Below are 17,434 nucleotides of genomic sequence, written 5' to 3'. Positions count from 1 at the left end.
TTACTCATTGGAGACTTCAACCAATGTTGAGGAAAATGAATAGAAGTAATATTTTAATTCAAACATAGGACCTTAGGCTTAGAGATGGAAAGTAATAGAGAGAGAAGACACCAAGTAATCAAGTATGCTATATTTTGGTGCATCTTGTTGCGCCATTTCCTGATATTACATTGAGACGAACAGGTACTTGACTCAAGATTGTGTAATGCAACTATATGTATTATGCGTTATAAAGTCGGGTTCAAGCTACAAAATTTAAAAAGAAATGATGCAGGATAGAAATAGATTGATCTTCAACATATTTGTGGGAACAGATAAAAATAAAAGGATTATTTTGAAATCGCCTTCATAAACCGATTTAGTGAAGAGAAGACGCTGGCTGCTCTGTTAAACAGAGATGGACCCTGCTCTGATCCCTCCGCTACATTTCCAAATATTATCTGCAAATAACATCACATAACTTTTCACTTCTTCTAGTTCTTAGAGCTAACACTTTGTTTCTGTTCGTGGGTGTGGTCAGGCTTAACATGCAAGATTTAACGATTTCTAATAAATAAATCTATGTATAAAAGATGAAAAACATTTTTGAATCCATCACAATACATTTTTTAGTGCAAATTCAGATTTCTTTGCATAACACGTCGAGTAATTATACATACAACCATGAAGTGCGAAAACACAGCGTAATCGCTTCGAAAAATAGTGGGGCTCACTATTAAAAAATTAATTTTTTTCCTGTGGGTCCTATGTTTTATTCACTTTTTCAAAGCGATTACGTAACTGTTGTACAATTCACGGTTGCAAATATCTTTTCTCTAATACGTCACACCTCTTCCAAGGAAACATTCTAAAAAGTTACCAGCAACTTACCTCAAGATCCTCCGCATCAGGACGGCTAATGAGTTCTTTGGCAAGGAGGTATCTGTTTGGTCTATCCTTATCATCATAGAACACCTTCCACAATCTTGTGAAAGATCAGAAAACAGATTCAGAGGTAGAGTATCAGAAGCAATCATTGACATGAGAACCAAAAATGAAAATCTTAAAAGTGCCCCTGACTGTTTCACCATGTTAACGGTATCATGCACGTGATCACAAGACAGATATCATCAATACATGGATAATGATGCATTTGGTTATAGATATAGAACTAGACAACAGGTGCCCATGAGAGGTTAGGAACTCGGTAAGATGCAAACTGGACCTTACCCTGGATAACACCTAAACACGGCACCAGATGGCAGAGGTCTCATTGAGTAAACTGTTGAAAAAGTGCTGCAAAAATAAAAACATAGAGTTGGTTGTTTGTAATGATCCTAAACATGTTTAGTATTATACACATGAACGAGAAGAGTTCACAAGATGTTACTGGTGGTCTAAAAAATCTTGACATGTTAGTTAAATACAATTAACTGAAGGAAATGTAGAAGGGTCAATGGTGAGCCAAGACAATACAATCAGTGAGGAAAGTTTTACGTGGCATGATCATAATCTTAACATATGGGCAGCAGTTATTGAGTATGATAAGAGATACGATAGCCAATCATTTAACTAAGGTACAGATTGCAAACTTGAGGTGATTTGAGTTCAGCTTGATAATATAAAATACTTTTTTTCCTAATGAACTAGAGCAAGTGGAAAGGCTAACCAAATGAATGAGCTTAAAATAACAAGAAACAGGCTAGTTCAAAATGTAGAGAGAGTGATGATAAGCATACCGTAGAAAGTACCGCCTTAACCTTCGAACGTTAACCCCAACTCCTACATCCTCACTGATTAGACGCGGGTTCCACATGATGAGAGGCCTCGGCTGCCAATAAATGAGATGCTGTGAGGACAATAGTTCTAAACCAAGCCCTCTATTCTAGAGCATACACATTAACACTCCTAGATCAAAAGAACTAAAAAAGTAATGAAATAATTTTAGGTTAGATATACAGTAGGCCATAGTACAAAACAAATGGAAACCTTGACAGAATATCTGCAAGGGCTGGACAAAATACCTACCCTTTTGACCCAAACGAACCAATCCAACTGGAAACAGTCAATTTTTGGTGTTGGTCAGACGGGGCTGGGAAAGAAAAACGGATTTCCCATGGGAGTAGGGTTGGCTGTCAGGTGATGGGTGTTTAAAAAGCAACGACTCCCAACCCAACTAGCACATAGCATATATGGTGGTGGGGTGGGCAATATTTCACGCCAATCACCAGACCTAGTGGCAGGGTATGAGGTCGACAGCCACCAGTGTCATTGCAGTTCAGGAGTCCGGATGTTTTGGTCAGTACAAAGAGTCGTCTACAATGGCTGACATATGTCAGTTTGACCACTGGAAACCATCAACAACTTAGCCAAGGGGAGTGGTATCCAAGCTCCAATGTCACCAGAATGAAATGAAAGAGTCAAACAAAATATGTAGCAAACTGTAATTTCTACAGCTTGAATATAAACAATCCAACTTTATTTGACATACATCATCAGACAGCAACTAATACACATAGATAGGTATTTTAGTTAGTCAGTTGTTCGGAAGCCATTATACAAAAATGTGTTTTCTATGGGCATATGTGTAAGCAAATGTTAACTTAGATATTACCAATAGACAATGATGCGGCGGGAAGATAAATATTAGTTTCGTGTTAGAATTTACTGAAGAAAGAAACTTCTCCAAATTTACCATGGGGTTGTTAGTGATTTGAAATGGGATATAATGAATGAATGCATGCAATGTACCTTATAAAGAAATTCTATCGTTTGGTATACATTAAGATGTAATTTACTCATCATCACAATAGTGTCTAGACTTCTGATCATGAGAATCATGATAATAAACAGAAATGTGTATATAGAGACCATTGCTTCTAATAAAGGACTGAGGAGATCAGAATGGTACCGGTTCATCTGAGAGATCAGATGCAATTCTCTCTACATATCCCAACATCTGATAATCAGGAACAACCATAACCACGATCTCGTCTTCACTCTCTACAGGCTTCCTGTCACTTAAGCTGTATGAAATAAGACAAAATTTTAAATATCACATATATGAAGTTCAATTAACTAATATTCAAGTTTATGCAGTAGAGCTTCATAAGACAATGACCCTGTACCAGAAAATAAATATGTAGAAAAAAATGGACAACAAAGTGCCAGATTAGTATGAAAAAGGATGGTTAGCCAAGCTGACATAGTACATGCTTATAGGACTTCCATCAATATGGTGGACATTACCTAGAAAATCCAAAAGCAGCATCTTTCCATTGGTACTTTAGAAGTGCAGCAGCACCAGCATCGGGAAATATGGCTTTAACTCTCTAAAAATTCAAATTACAGAACTTAGCAACTGAGATAATGTATGCTAAATAGTAACACTAAATTTACTTATTATGAAAAGGGAAAAATGTATACATCATTAACCAATATAAGTTACAGTAGTTCGAATTGTCATCAATTCCTTAAGACTGATTGCTCAAGGATTGGTAACTGTTTTACTTTGTAATGGATAGGGCTAAAATTGCCAACTTCAAAGCAAAGGTTAGGTAACATTAATAGAGAACCTCCTTCACATGTTAATTCATTCTCTCAGACTGTATAGTTAAGTCAATCCCAAACACTACTTTTGTAACTTCAAGAAATATGTCCAAATAACCTGAGATCCTGTTTCTTTAATTAGTGTATCCAAGAAAGTTCTTGACAGTTCCCAGAGCTCAGCTTGTGCACCTTCATCATCTAGAAACTGCAACTGGGGAATCAGGAGCTCAACCTGTAAAAAGATAGCATGACTTTAAACAGTAGAAAAGAGCAGAGAACCGACTGAAGTAGTGAAGTTGATTTACAGAACTGAACATTAGAGGTGGCATCTCACCATGAAATACCTCTCTCTCTCTCTCTCTCTCTCTCACACGCGCGCGCGCGCACACAAACTGCCCAAAAGTTTAATAATAAATTCTATTTCAAAATGTACAACTATTTAAACTCTCCCGAGACAGGTTTGAGTTCAATTGTTGCAAGCATTATACTGCAAAAGGCTTAATAGGTTGAAATATTGATAAGGCAGTAGTAGAACTCAGCATAATTTTCTAAGAAAACTAAAATATAGAATAGCTCATTACCTAATATACCTCTTTCATTTTTTTCACCTTTCGAGGACTTTATTACACTAATACCTCTTATTTTAATTTTTCTTTTTTTTCAGTTTTGGATATTATACCTTTTCTTTCTGATACTGTGCTTTCAATAGAAAAGAAAAAACATCAAATCTTCCTGGGATAGGATTGCTTTGAAAAATTCAAAAACTTCTTTTGTTTCCTTTATTAGATTCATTTCAGCTTCAAACTAATAGAACTAAGGAGAAAAAAACCAAAAAAATGAGGAGCTTCCATTTTCAATCAATAAGATTACATTTTTCTTTTTGCACGTACTATTGCTCTCATTCCTCCTGAAGACAAAAATGAGGCAGTTGCTTGACTTGATTGCCGGACGGCCCCCTCCAAGTCAGAAGGCAAGCAGCTGAAAGATAAAATAAATCATGAGTGGCTTTCCTTTAACTTACCAGATTCAAGGCCAAGAAACAAGTAATCTAAATGACAGTTTATCAACTCAACCAAAAAAAATTTGTTATGAGATGAACTAGAAGTTTGCGTCTTTTGCTATGTTTTGAGGTCAAGGCCCATACATTATCGATATTACTAGCATGCTTCCTGAATACAAAATACCAAAATTTTTAATTATCACGTAATCAGTCAGTAGCCGAACCCATAAAATTATTATAAGACTAAACAAAATCCTAGGCTACTATACAAGCTTGTTAGGCTTATCATAAGGCACTTTTTTATATATAAGTGGGATTATCATAAGGCACTTGAGCTAGAAGAAGATGCTTAACCTGTTAAGTACCACTCCTTAAGATGGAAATGTGTCCATTTTACTTTTCGAATCACAACTAAATTATAAGGGGCATAGGTGCAAGTTTATTTCTTTTTCATTTGCTCTTTAACATAAGCTCCCAAAAGCACTTAAACCTCTATTCCATTCCGTCTTAAGGTCGCCCTTCTCCTTCCCAATCCCTTCAACTCCCAAACACATTACATAAGTTACTATTTTTTCAACGCAAAGGCATGGTGCAAATTATACACATAGAATGAGATATTTGGCAAGATTTACATAATTAACAGATTCAAACGCCTTATAAACAAGAAGAAAATGACTCAATCCGTCCAAAGAACAAGATTTACATAATTAACAGATTCAAACGCCTTATAAACAAGAAGAAAATGACTCAATCCGTCCAAAGAACCCAAATTGACTCTTCATCAAGGGATATCACCAAATTCCCTTCAATTTCACTATAGCCCTCCATCATATATCCTCCACATATTCTGATATATAGCAACTTGAAACCCAGAAAGGAAATTCCCAGATAAACTAAACAAGTGAACCCAGATAAGCGAGATAACTCGAGTGTTTATACGAAACAGAACCTGTCATCATCTTCCTCTTCTACATCTTCTTGAATAATTTCTGGCTGTGCTGGTAAAGTAGAAGGTGTGATGGTATTAGGACTATCCTCACCTTGGAACTTATCAAACTTGGCACGTATACTTGAGCTAGAGCCAGCTCTGTTCAGTGAAACTCCATTGTGGCCATTAAAGATAGAGTGAGAAAAAGATAAGGAAAAGCGTGTGGCTGAGGATGGCTTGAGTACTGATGCAGAGGAGCATGAGTTCAAGAAGCAGCAAAGTGAATATGAAGAAGCCATGAAGTTGCTAGAGCTACTCCAAGGCCCAGGCCATAGAGTTATCCCACTGGTTTTATCAAATTTGGTAGCTGTTTTTTCATTAATCGCTCATTGCCATTGACAGGGAGTCGGTCAGATTCCATGATTCTAACCTACCAATGACTATCTTCCACGTCAACAAAAGGCACGCATAATCATCAGTATCCTATTTTATAACAGAAACAATATATAATATTCCGCTTGTGAAATATCAACTGGATTTTATAATGAGAAATATTTTATTTATAAAAGATTATATAAAAATAAATTTAACTAAGAGTATAACCGATCTAATTCGATTCAGTTTTAGACATATTTTAGAATCAAATTGATATATACTAGTTTTGAGATTTAAAAAACCGATACCGTATCGGTTATACTCCTAAATCGATACTTCCGATTTTACCGATTTTAGATTTTTTTTTTTTTTGTATATTATATATATAGTATACATAATATTTTATATATATTAAGTATATAATAATATAGTTATAATATTTTGTAGTATACTATAATATATATTATAACTGTATTATAAACTATAATGATATATTATAGTATATTCTAATAGATTGTGATGTAGTATTAGTATAACTACTAATACTATAGACTATAATAATAATATATAGTTTTTTATATATGATTTTAAATTGTAATGTTATATTAATTAGTAATTTATCATATAATACAAAAATATTTTATATATAATTATATATATAAATTATATAAAAAATTAATATATATATATATAAATGAACCGGTCCGGTCCAGTGTTAGAAAAAAAAACTGAATAGATTTCAACCGGTTTTGAGAAAAATAGAACCGGTACCAAACCCACCGGTCCGGTCTGGATTATTGGTTCACCGGTTTTTTTTCATATCTAGATCTAACGGATCATATAAATTTATGTTAGTTTGTAGGTTTACTTTTATGTAATTTATTTGTGTTTGTTGCAATTCTCTTTTATAATAGAACCAAGAGAAATATTTTATCTACATATTGAAATACACAAAAATAATTTCACAAATTGATATAGCTTGGTATGGTTTGTCAGATTGTAAAATTATTTTTATCATAAAATACATCTGACAGATCACATGAAACTACGTCAGTTTGTAGAATTTCTTTTATATAATCCATTTGTGGTTGTGGCATTCCCTTATAATCAATATCAAGTAAGATATTTCATAATATCCTACTTGTGAAAAATTATTAACATGCAAGCCTGATTATAAGACTAGGGTTGGATTTTTAAGTTTTATCATGATAACCATATATTTCTCATTCAACAATGTAGATATTACATGGGTTTTATGAGTGTCATTACTAATATAATATATTTAAGCAGAATAAAATTATTATATATTATATATTATATTTTCATTTCACTTTTATTATATAGTGTTGATAAGAAAATTCTATATACTGCACCATAATACCATTTTTATTTCATTATAGATGAAGTGGCATTGGTCATTAACTTTTGAATTATTTGTTAAAAAACTTAATCGATGATCCAAGATTGATAGAAAGTGCAATATTTACAAAGTGGAATGAGAATGAAATAAGAGCGTATTATATAAATCACTCGTGTTTATGTGACTTGCCGATAGGAAAATACTACATACTAAAAACTACACCATTACAGCGTAGCAAATAAAATTACTCATTTATGCTGCATACAACTGGCTTGTGCAACCGACTGACGTGGCAATACGTGAGCATCTAACAGAAATTTTAAAAAAAAAATTTTTGAGAAGCCATCGGACTGAAACTTGGGAAGAAGACATCTGAGAAGAAAATGTGGTATTTCGACTAAAAGCATTTCGATCATCTGAGAAGAAAAACACCCAAACTCATTTCAACGGAAAGGGAGAAGCCATTTGAGAAGAAAAACGCCCAAACCCATTTCGAACATTTCGACTAAAAGCATTTCGATTATCAGAGAAGAGAAACGTCTAAACCCATTTCCAATAGAGCATTTCAACTTAAAAAAGCGAAGTCCCAAACCCATTATTGGCCAAGGATTTGGATCTACCCAAACTTTAAGGCCTAGAATATATAGAAAAGAGATATCATATTATAAGAATAAGAAATCTCATCGTTCAACTTTGACTTGAAGAAAAACTTGAAAAAAATCTCATTCTCTTAGTCCTCATTCAAGTTAAAGAAATGCTTGAAGAAAGAGAAGAAGAATATTTAATTGTTGTAATATGTGATGATATTTGTTGAAGTCCTTATACATTTAATTGTTGGCAGTGTATGATGTACCACATTGTGATCTAGTTGTTATTGGAATCGTGTAAATGTAGAAAGGAAAAGAGCATGCATCTCCCCTAACACCTCCTGTCTTAAATCCATCAACCAAGGTATGACAATATTGTTACAAATATTCAATATATGCATGTCGAGTTTGTCGTCTTTTTAAGTACATCATCATTTTGTTCGTTATTATTATTTTTTGGCATTAGGACATATTAAGACATGTTTATTCAAACTTCCCAAACTACATGAATGACTACCACCTTCTCTGCCTGGTTTAGATGCGGACCTATATTCAACCCACAGTCTGGTACGAAGTAAATTTGCATATATTTGTGTCTTAGTTTTGCAACTAGTTATGAGATTTTTTAATGTTTCTTTTTCTAAATTGCAGCAAAACCACCCATTCAACAGTGGATCTAGTCTTACGATGATGATCATTGCTACAGATCAGTTACAAATTCAATCGCAGCCTAGGTCTTCTTTACCACCTATTGTTCCTTGTCCAGATGCGAACCCATGTTCATGGAGCAATCAGGTGATGCATTCCACTGCAAGCGTGTGGTCGTGCTTTATTTTTCAATCAAGATATTTGATTAATTGATTCTTTTGCACTCTTCATTGCAACCAAATTTTCATATCCATTTCAATATGCAATTAGCCCTCCGATTGCGCTCAACACTACAACCTATGCTTCAAGCTCAAGAGTTGTTGAAGAAGTAACGAGGCCACATGTGATTTTAGGGAAGCTGATAGAGTGGCAATAATGTATTAAATAAGCATAAAGTTGAGGCAATTTTAGAACAAAATCATGTTACATGCTAGTTTAATACATTAAAAAAAGAAAAAGGAAAGTTTGATGCATGACTAAAAGGAAAAGGGTTTTTACACGAGGACACATAAGCAAAAATAATTCTTAAAATTATCATATGTGTTCACTGACACCTCTCTCCCTCTCTTGTTCTCTCGATCCTTCTCTCTCTCTCTCTCTCTCTCTCTCTCTCACTTTGTTTTCTTTTCCAGCCCTAACCTCCAGTGATGAACTGTATGGAACAGGAAGGGATAACCAACTCATGGAATATTAGGGAAAGAAAGTGGAGCAAGGGTTCGAGCGGGAGCGTAAGAAGGGGAAAATTCGTGTGGGAGGGGGAGTCCTTTGGCAAAGCAGATTTCGAGAAAATCCTCTTGTGCTGTTGTTTTTTTTCCTCTGAATTTTATTCGATGATGCTTTCTTTTTTATCTTTTGTTGTTCACCAACACATTATGTGTGAGTAATTTCTAAAACTTAGGCTCGGGATTTCTTTGAACGGTTTGAGTTTCCTAGGGTTTGTGATTTCCATTGTGTTTTGCAAGTAGTATCCAAAAAGTTTTCTTATCAGCTATTATATGATGTCATTCCAGATCTTACTTACCTATCCTTGATCCATCATTGACTGAAGGGCAAGGTGTATTCTTGGTTTGTGTGAGACTTTGGTTTTTGTTAGCACACCTAACAATAGTTTGGTATTAATTTGATGGAGGTATTTCAGAGTTTAATTTGAGCGTGAATCATATATATTAATCAGACATTTTGTTCATGACCGAAATGATGTTTGAAGGAAATTGGAAAATTCTAACCCTCCTTGTGAAACCAATTCGTGAGAAGGAACCTGCAGCCTAAGTGTTTGACAAAAAGTCCCTTAGATATAAAAAATGTTTTTTTAGTTTTTTGTCTTATTGAAACTGCAAAGTCCAAGCGTTATTGAAAGATTTTCCAAAAAGATTTAGTAGAATAGAAGCATTGTTCAAATAGAAGGGAAAGGAAGATTAAATCACATCATTTCATCTCTATGAAGATCAAGTCAGACTCAATAGTCTAAAGGCTTGTCTCCATCTTTTTTTTTCATCACCATTCTTTCTAAGTTTGAGTAAATAAGCATCCTCATTTTAAAACACCAAGGTTTAGTTCTTTGAAAAGCTTTAATCCCTGTGAAATCGACCTTGATACTCTTCCTAGAAACAACTACATATCTTCTGCACTTGGGAGACACTTTAATTGAAGAGACAAAAGCTGAAGAGATTGTTCCCCCACAAAGTTTATGGCATTTTAAAAAGTGGGTTCAAGAAAGAAGACAATTAAGTCTGTGTTTTTTTCTGAGTTTACGAAGCATATGTTCAAACAAGCAAACAGAAGCATCCAGTAAACTATCAACTTATATGTTAGAGTATGGTGTTTTGGATTTGGGCTCAAGATTATTTAGCAAATTTCTCAGCAACCAAAGAATCGATGAGCCTCCCACCCAAAACAACTTTAGAGTACTTGGCTTTATAAGTAAATAATTGTATATAGTACAAAACAAAAACACCAAACCAAACAAAATTACAAGTAAAGAATTGGTAAGCTCTAACCCACAAACAACCTTAAAGAGTACATAATATAAACATCCAACAGGGAATAATCTCTTATGCAATTGCAAAAACCAATTCCAATAGTAAATAGAACACTTGATTTAAATAGGGCACAAAAATTAAAATTAGTCCAAATCTACAGACATGCTAAACAAAAAATTTTCAAGGTCCTTGCCTCACTAGTTGTCCTTCCCTTTAGCCCAAAGGTTGTCTCCACGCATTGGTCGTCATCCACAAAAAAACTAGGGTTACAAATAAGGAAATTGAAATGAATAATGAGTACTTTTTCAGCAATAGAAATCACTTGGGTCTTAGGGTTAGGATTTTGTTTTGGTGTGTGAGATTGAGATGGGTCTTAGGGTTAGAATTAACAAAGGTCGCATATGTTGGGAAGGAGAAGGGACGTCGATGGTATACGGGTTAGGGAGAAGGGGATACACAGCTTAGGAAAGGAAAAAGCTTTGAAGGAGAAGGGAGACGAGAGACGCACGGAAGAAGAAAGTGGTAAGGACGAGAAGAAATGAAATGGTGTGTTTTGACTTTAAATGAGACATATTGTTTAATTAAAGATGAAATCCTGCCTGCTGTGTAGCAATTTTCATCTCCCCTCCTGCTACAATGTTAAAATGAAACATATTGTTTCATTCAAATAGCCTAGCGACTACCCAACAGTTGCACAGGCCGATTGCATTAGACTTTTTTGAAATTACTTGTGTTTATGTTATCTAAGATTTTTTGGTTTTTTTAAGTTAAAAAAGAGATGTTTTAATGATGAAATAAAGTGACACATATAGAGATAGTAATGTATTATATAACATTGGTAACCCTTAGATCTACTCTTTTCTAAAGAGAAAAAAATAAGCTTTAGATTGATGGATAATGCTAGTCTGGTGCCCAGCAATGACCGATGGGCGTGCCCTATAAGCTAAATGCCACTTTTTAATTTTTTTTCTTTTTTCTTTTTCACATTTTTTAAACATCTTTAGATATTTTTTAAAAAAAAAATTTAAAAAAACACCAATACACTAATATTCACTCTTAACCATTAAATAAAAATAAAAAATAAAAAATAAATAAAACTACATGAGAGATCAAAATGAGAAAACAAATTCATGAGACAGGTATCATTTTCCTTAGATTGATATATAGTGCAACCAAGGTAAAAGGTGAGATGGACACTATGAGCGGGTCGGGGCTCTGGTTGACTACTCGGGTTGCCCACTCTCTCCAAACGATCAATTATGGTAACGCTCCAGAAAGTTTAATAGCCGTTAGAAATAGCTCCTATAGATTTCAATCCAACGGCCCACGCTCCTCACAATTCAAACTTGAATTCAATCGTAACCTTCCGTCTTCGTCAAGCGCTTAAAACACCACCTCTCTATCCCTCGCTCTTTCTAGCTCTCGCAGATCGTCGCTCTTATCCAGTCTCTCTCTGCAAGATTAAATTTTGCCCTGATTTCTAAGCCATGGATGGTACTCTCTCTCTCTCTCCCTCTCTGTCTCTCTTGTGTATATACATATAAACGTGTATGTGTACTTTCTTAGTGTGGTTTATTTCTTCATATCTTTTTTCTTGATTCAATTTTTTTATTTCCCAAATCGGTGTTTTCTACTCAGTTCGAACCGTGGAAACTCCTTCAGAAAACTGTAATTTCTTCGCTCCTAGTTATGATTTGAATCCTTCGTTGCCATTTGTTTCAGGTTCAATTATCCTACCTTTTCTTTCACTTTCGTTTGTCTTTTCCTTGAAATTTGCAAAGGAAAGGATCTGAGATAATTGTTGATTTTTAACTAAAGCCCTTGCGGATGCGTTGTGTGAAACAAGGGTCTGCCTTCTTCTGATTCCTTCGTCATTTTATTAATACCTCCTCTCTCTCTCTCTCTCTCTCTCTATCTCTCTCTCTCTCTCCCCCCCCCCCCCCCACTCCCCCCCGGTTGTTTAGTCTATTGAAATTCAAGATTTTTTATTTGAGGTTTATCTAATTTTGGTTTCAGTTAAAACCCCCCTGGAGGATTCAACTTCTCGCTCAGGTTCGTTCTCCTCTGGTTTTTTTTTTTTTTTAATATTTTCAGAGTTCAATAATATGTTAACTTCAAGATCCACTTCAATTCAGATCAAACCCAAGAAACTCCAACCCATGAAAAATGTTAGGGTTTTTCTCGTAATCTGATTCAGATTTTTTTATTCAAGAAAATGGCTTAATTAGCAAGAAAATCCAAGAAAATGTAGAATTAACGTGTTTAGATTTTATTTTCTTCAGAACATACTCAAGAGACTGAAACCAGCCAAATTCTAGAGACTGAAACTAGCGAATCAGGCATAGATAAAGGTTTCTCTCTCTCTCTCTCTCTCTCTCTCTCTCCCCCCTTTTCCTTTTTCTATTATTTGATGGTGCGTCAAATTGGGATTTCTGAAAGAATGGGAAACAAAATTCTATATTATATGTTATATGGCCCGGAAATTTAGAATTTCTCCAATTTATTGTGCTAGATGAAAGTTGAGTGGGGATTAATTGAAATTCTTTAAATCATTTTTAGTATCTCTTGACCAACTAGATGTAGCAATTGGTCTCCTTATGTGGGTTTTATTGATTATGTGGGCTTTGTAATTTTGCGTTAGAAAAAGTTGAGAGAAGTTCCAATTTTACTGATGAGAATAGCTTGTCAAATGGAATACAAGAAACTTCTCCAGACCAGGGGCAGACCCTTCCTATATTGAAGAAAATAATTGATTTGAGCACCAAAGTGCAGGTAAGTTTTATTCGCTACAAAACTTGAGCCTTTATTTTTGTATCAAGGATTTGCGTTGGTTGCTTTATCAATGGCTTCTGTTCTTTCAGGAACTGAAGAAAGAGTACAGTGTCCTATCTGATCAAGTGAAGCTTACTACAGATTCCTTCCCTGGCCTTGAAGTTCTCAACACTCTTGGGCTTCTCAGTGAGCCTCCAATACTGATTCTTGAAATCTTTGTCCCATTCCTTTTTCTCGATCCAATTGTAACTGGTTATCCTGCTATTTTTTGTGGTATATTAGGTACTGAATATGAACTTTTAAAGAAAAAGTATGTTGAAGAGTCATCTGAACGCAAGAGGCTCTACAATGAAGTAATTGAGCTTAAAGGCAATATCAGGGTCTTTTGCAGATGTAGACCTTTAAACCAAACTGAAATTACAAATGGGTGTGCTCCTGTTGTTGAATTTGACTCAACTTTAGATAATGAGCTTCAGGTCGTTTGCTCTGATTCTTCAAAAAAACAATTTAAGTTTGACCATATCTTTAGGCCTGAAGACAACCAAGGTACCTGCGAAATCTTGGCAGATGGTGTTACTGGAAGATCTGTTGATTGATTTTAATTGTTTAAAGTCTTTAATTTTGGGTTTTTACAATATGCAGAGGCTGTTTTCGCTCAAACTAAGCCTATCGCAACTTCGGTGTTGGACGGGTATAATGTCTGCATATTTGCCTATGGACAAACCGGAACTGGGAAGACATTTACGATGGAGGGCACACCTGAAAATAGAGGAGTTAACTACAGGACTCTAGCGGAGTTGTTTCGGATTTCTGAAGAGAGAGGTGGAATTATTAGATATGGATTGTTTGTGAGCATGTTAGAAGTTTACAACGAGAAGATACGGGACCTACTGGTTGAAAACTCCAATCAACCAGCAAAGAAGTGAGTTCCTCGCAGCTTTATTAGTTACTGACTATGCCTTGCAACATTTGAATCACACTGCCAATTTGATTTTTATAAGCTCTGGTGCTACCAAATAATATATTTCAGTGCTAGATGAAAAAATTATGGATAAGAAATTGGGAGACTATTACCATGCTTCAAGCAATTGGAACGGAAGAATGGATGTGAGAGTTATGTCCAACGCTTAATTGGCAGCCATATTTTTCTAGCGATATACCTAGTATATAATATGTTTCTATTCGCTTTTAATGCAGAATAAGCTTCCTTTAAGTACCCCATGTTTATATTGTTTCTCAAAAATTAATCCAAGAAATAATTCAAAATTTGCATGGTGTTAATTATTTTCCGTACATGGATGAAGGTTGGAGATAAAGCAAGCAGCAGAGGGAACACAGGAAGTCCCAGGACTAGTTGAAGCTCGTGTTTATGGTACTGAGGATGTTTGGGAGCTGCTGAAGTCTGGAAGCCGAGTCAGATCGGTTGGCTCCACCAATGCTAATGAGCTCAGCAGTCGTTCTCACTGGTGAGCCGCGTACTCCTTGTTACTTCATCTGCTGTTTCCAAACAATTTAAAACAAAAAAATGAGGGAAAATGTTTTCAATTAGAATTTTTCTACAAATTTTGGTGGATTTTGAAGTTGTGATATACAATGATATATATTATGAGATTTCCTAGTTCTCCTTGTATTGTGGTGTGGTAATGCCAAAACTGTCTTTACTGTAGCTTGTTAAGAGTGACGGTCAAAGGGGAAAATTTAATAAATGGACACTGCACAAAAAGTCATCTTTGGCTGGTAGACTTGGCTGGTAGTGAGCGTGTGGGGAGAACTGAAGTTGAAGGTGAAAGATTGAAGGAATCTCAGTTCATTAACAAATCTCTCTCAGCGCTTGGGGATGTTATTTCTGCCCTTGCATCGAAAACGGCTCACATTCCTTACAGGTCTCTCTCTCTCCCCACACATGCGCACATTTATCAATCTTTTATGTACTTATGATATCTTGTATTTTTGTTCAAAATAGGAACTCCAAGCTTACTCATATTCTGCAGAGCTCTCTAGGTATTTTGTCAGTTGTCATAGCATATAAGTTAATGACTTCATTTCTACATTCTTTCTATTTCAACCCCATGCCAACTAAAGCTTGAATTGTAGGGGGAGATTGCAAGACCCTGATGTTTGTCCAGATCAGCCCTGATGTAGCTGATCTGGGAGAAACTCTTTGTTCCCTGAATTTTGCCAGTCGAGTCCGAGGAATTGAGAGTGGAGCTGCTCGCAAACAGGTGGACTTTAACGAGCTCTTCAAGTACAAGCAAATGGTATGAATTAGTAAGTCACGTTTTGAAACAGTAAGATTTTCTTTTGTGGTTTCACTTTGTGCAACTAAATTTTCAACTAACAGGCAGAAAAGCTCAAGCACGATGAGAAGGAGACAAAGAAATTGCAGGATAACTTGCAGTCTTTGCAGTTGAGGCTTTCTGCTAGAGAACATATCTGCAGGAATCTTCAAGAGAAGGTATCGATGTTGTAACCTCTGATTTAACTAAGCACAAGACAATGTTGGACTTCCTATTGATTCTTGACTGGTTTAACACTGAGTTTTCAATAGGTTCGAGACCTTGAGAACCAACTGGCAGAGGAAAGGAAAACCCGACTAAAGCAGGAAGCTAGAGCTTTTTCTGCCGCTTCTGCTCAGCCCTCAGCATTGCCATCTTTAAAACAAGCAGCACAGAAGTCTATAACACAGAAAAAGCCACCCTTGGGGCCTTCAAAGCTGAGGTTGCCACTTCGAAGAATTACCAATTTCCTGCCGCAGCCATCTCCCATACAGCCTAAAAAGACCAGCAAAACCACTTCTATCATCCCAGCGTCAGGAGGAGGCAAAGAAAACATTTATACAACAACAATGGCAGCAACGAACGCTAAAGGCCTTATGAAACCGAGACGGTTCTCTGTTGCCGTGAGACCACCTCCTCCTCTTTCATCAACAACAACAGCAACTCAGGTTCTTCAGCCTAGGAGACGAGTCTCCATTGCCACCCTCCGCCCAGAACCCAGCTCTCAGATGTCAACGCCACTCCACACCTCCACCTCGCGATTCAAAAATGATAGCGCAATGGGCCGGCAGTCATTTGTGAGGGACCCACGGAAGGCAAGGTATTCAAGGTTGTTTTCTCCATTGCCAGAGTCGAGGAGTAGGGCAGCAGAGACAACACCAACCGCCATGAGGGGCAGCAGCAAGTTCATGGGAAGTCCCCCAACACAGGCCGGTTCATCCAAATTGAGACATGCAACAGTTGTTGCACTACAACGGAAGGCATTAGTGTGGAGTCCGCTCAAGTTGAGAAGCTTGAAGAATAACAGGAAGCCCTGATTGTTGCCTTCTTGATCCTCCACTGATATTCAATGTAATCCTCCACACATTACATACTGAAAACACCCTGAAATCACGAACCCTTTCCCTTTCCCATTATCTTTTTCCATTTTCTTTTGGGATGTATGCTTCTATGTATCTCCCCCTATTGCTCACTTAGCGTGCAAGTGTTTGTGTACCTAATCAAAATCTTGCAGGAGTTTCTCAGTTGAAAGAAAATTCAGAAGCATGAATAGATATATTGTGGCATGTATCTCCCCTATTGCTCACTTAGGCGGCAGAATATAATGAAAAAATTCTTTAAAATTTGCGACACCAAGCCATATTACAAGTTGGTAAAAGTTCTGAACTTCACAAAAAGAAAAAAGGAAAACAATTTAGGCTTTGTTTGTTTTCCAAAAACATCTCATCTCATCTCATCTCATCTCATCTCACTTCATCATTACAACTTTCTCAAATCCCCACACAAAATAAAATAAACAATTCAACTTTTTCAAATCCCAAAACAACAATAATATTAAAAAATATATTTTAATAATATTTTATTCAACTTTTTAACTTTAATCTCAACTCATCTCATCTCATCTCATCTCTGAAAACAAACGGGCCCTTAAGTTCACTAGTTAGTATTAGTTTCAAGCCTAGCATAGAATTCTCATAATATTTCACTATTATTTATTATTTTATTATTATTATTTATTTATTTTTTATTATTCTATCGTTATTTTTTTATTACTATTTTCAAAATATCTAAAAATACCTCTTTATCTAAACGCAACCAACTCACACGTAACTAATAGGAAGAAGAAATTTAAAATAAAAGTAGCCTTGTTTGTCAAAATGTTATCCTACACATAATAAAATTTAAAAAGACAAAAAAAGGTAGTGTCGGAGTTTAAAACTAGTAGCCGTTGGGCATATACGTTTCCCATGATACGGTCGAC

The 17,434-nt window shown here is 35.6% G+C and overlaps 2 protein-coding genes across 3 annotated transcripts; one reads left to right on the top strand and one right to left on the bottom strand.

The window, feature by feature from the left end:
- Positions 1–118: 118 nt before the first annotated feature.
- On the bottom strand, positions 119–5,819 carry LOC109008070. Its single transcript, XM_018988020.2, has 9 exons — positions 5,478–5,819; positions 4,419–4,506; positions 3,647–3,760; positions 3,229–3,311; positions 2,891–3,005; positions 1,719–1,810; positions 1,210–1,275; positions 871–964; positions 119–440 (listed from the first exon to the last, which is right to left on the bottom strand). The coding sequence occupies exons 1-9, from the start codon at positions 5,753–5,755 to the stop codon at positions 330–332; spliced, it is 1,041 nt and encodes a 346-aa protein (XP_018843565.2). The 5' UTR covers positions 5,756–5,819; the 3' UTR covers positions 119–329.
- Positions 5,820–11,810: 5,991 nt separating this feature from the next.
- On the top strand, positions 11,811–16,739 carry LOC109008067 (kinesin-like protein KIN-14S). 2 transcript variants are annotated; one of them, XM_035695458.1, is made up of 14 exons: positions 11,811–11,899; positions 12,044–12,127; positions 12,422–12,457; positions 12,688–12,756; positions 13,053–13,177; positions 13,267–13,363; positions 13,460–13,723; positions 13,820–14,099; positions 14,482–14,643; positions 14,845–15,060; positions 15,141–15,178; positions 15,272–15,435; positions 15,519–15,632; positions 15,726–16,739. In XM_035695458.1, the coding sequence occupies exons 1-14, from the start codon at positions 11,893–11,895 to the stop codon at positions 16,488–16,490; spliced, it is 2,421 nt and encodes an 806-aa protein (XP_035551351.1). In that variant the 5' UTR covers positions 11,811–11,892; the 3' UTR covers positions 16,491–16,739. The 2 variants fall into 2 exon arrangements, with proteins under 2 accessions (XP_035551351.1, XP_035551350.1); XM_035695457.1 differs by having other exon boundaries at positions 13,047–13,177.
- The last annotated feature ends 695 nt before the right edge of the window (positions 16,740–17,434 follow it).

This window comes from Juglans regia, chromosome 11 (genome assembly GCF_001411555.2).
Source record: "Juglans regia cultivar Chandler chromosome 11, Walnut 2.0, whole genome shotgun sequence".
NCBI lineage: Eukaryota > Viridiplantae > Streptophyta > Magnoliopsida > Fagales > Juglandaceae > Juglans > Juglans regia.
This window is presented reverse-complemented; position numbering and strand designations above follow the sequence as displayed.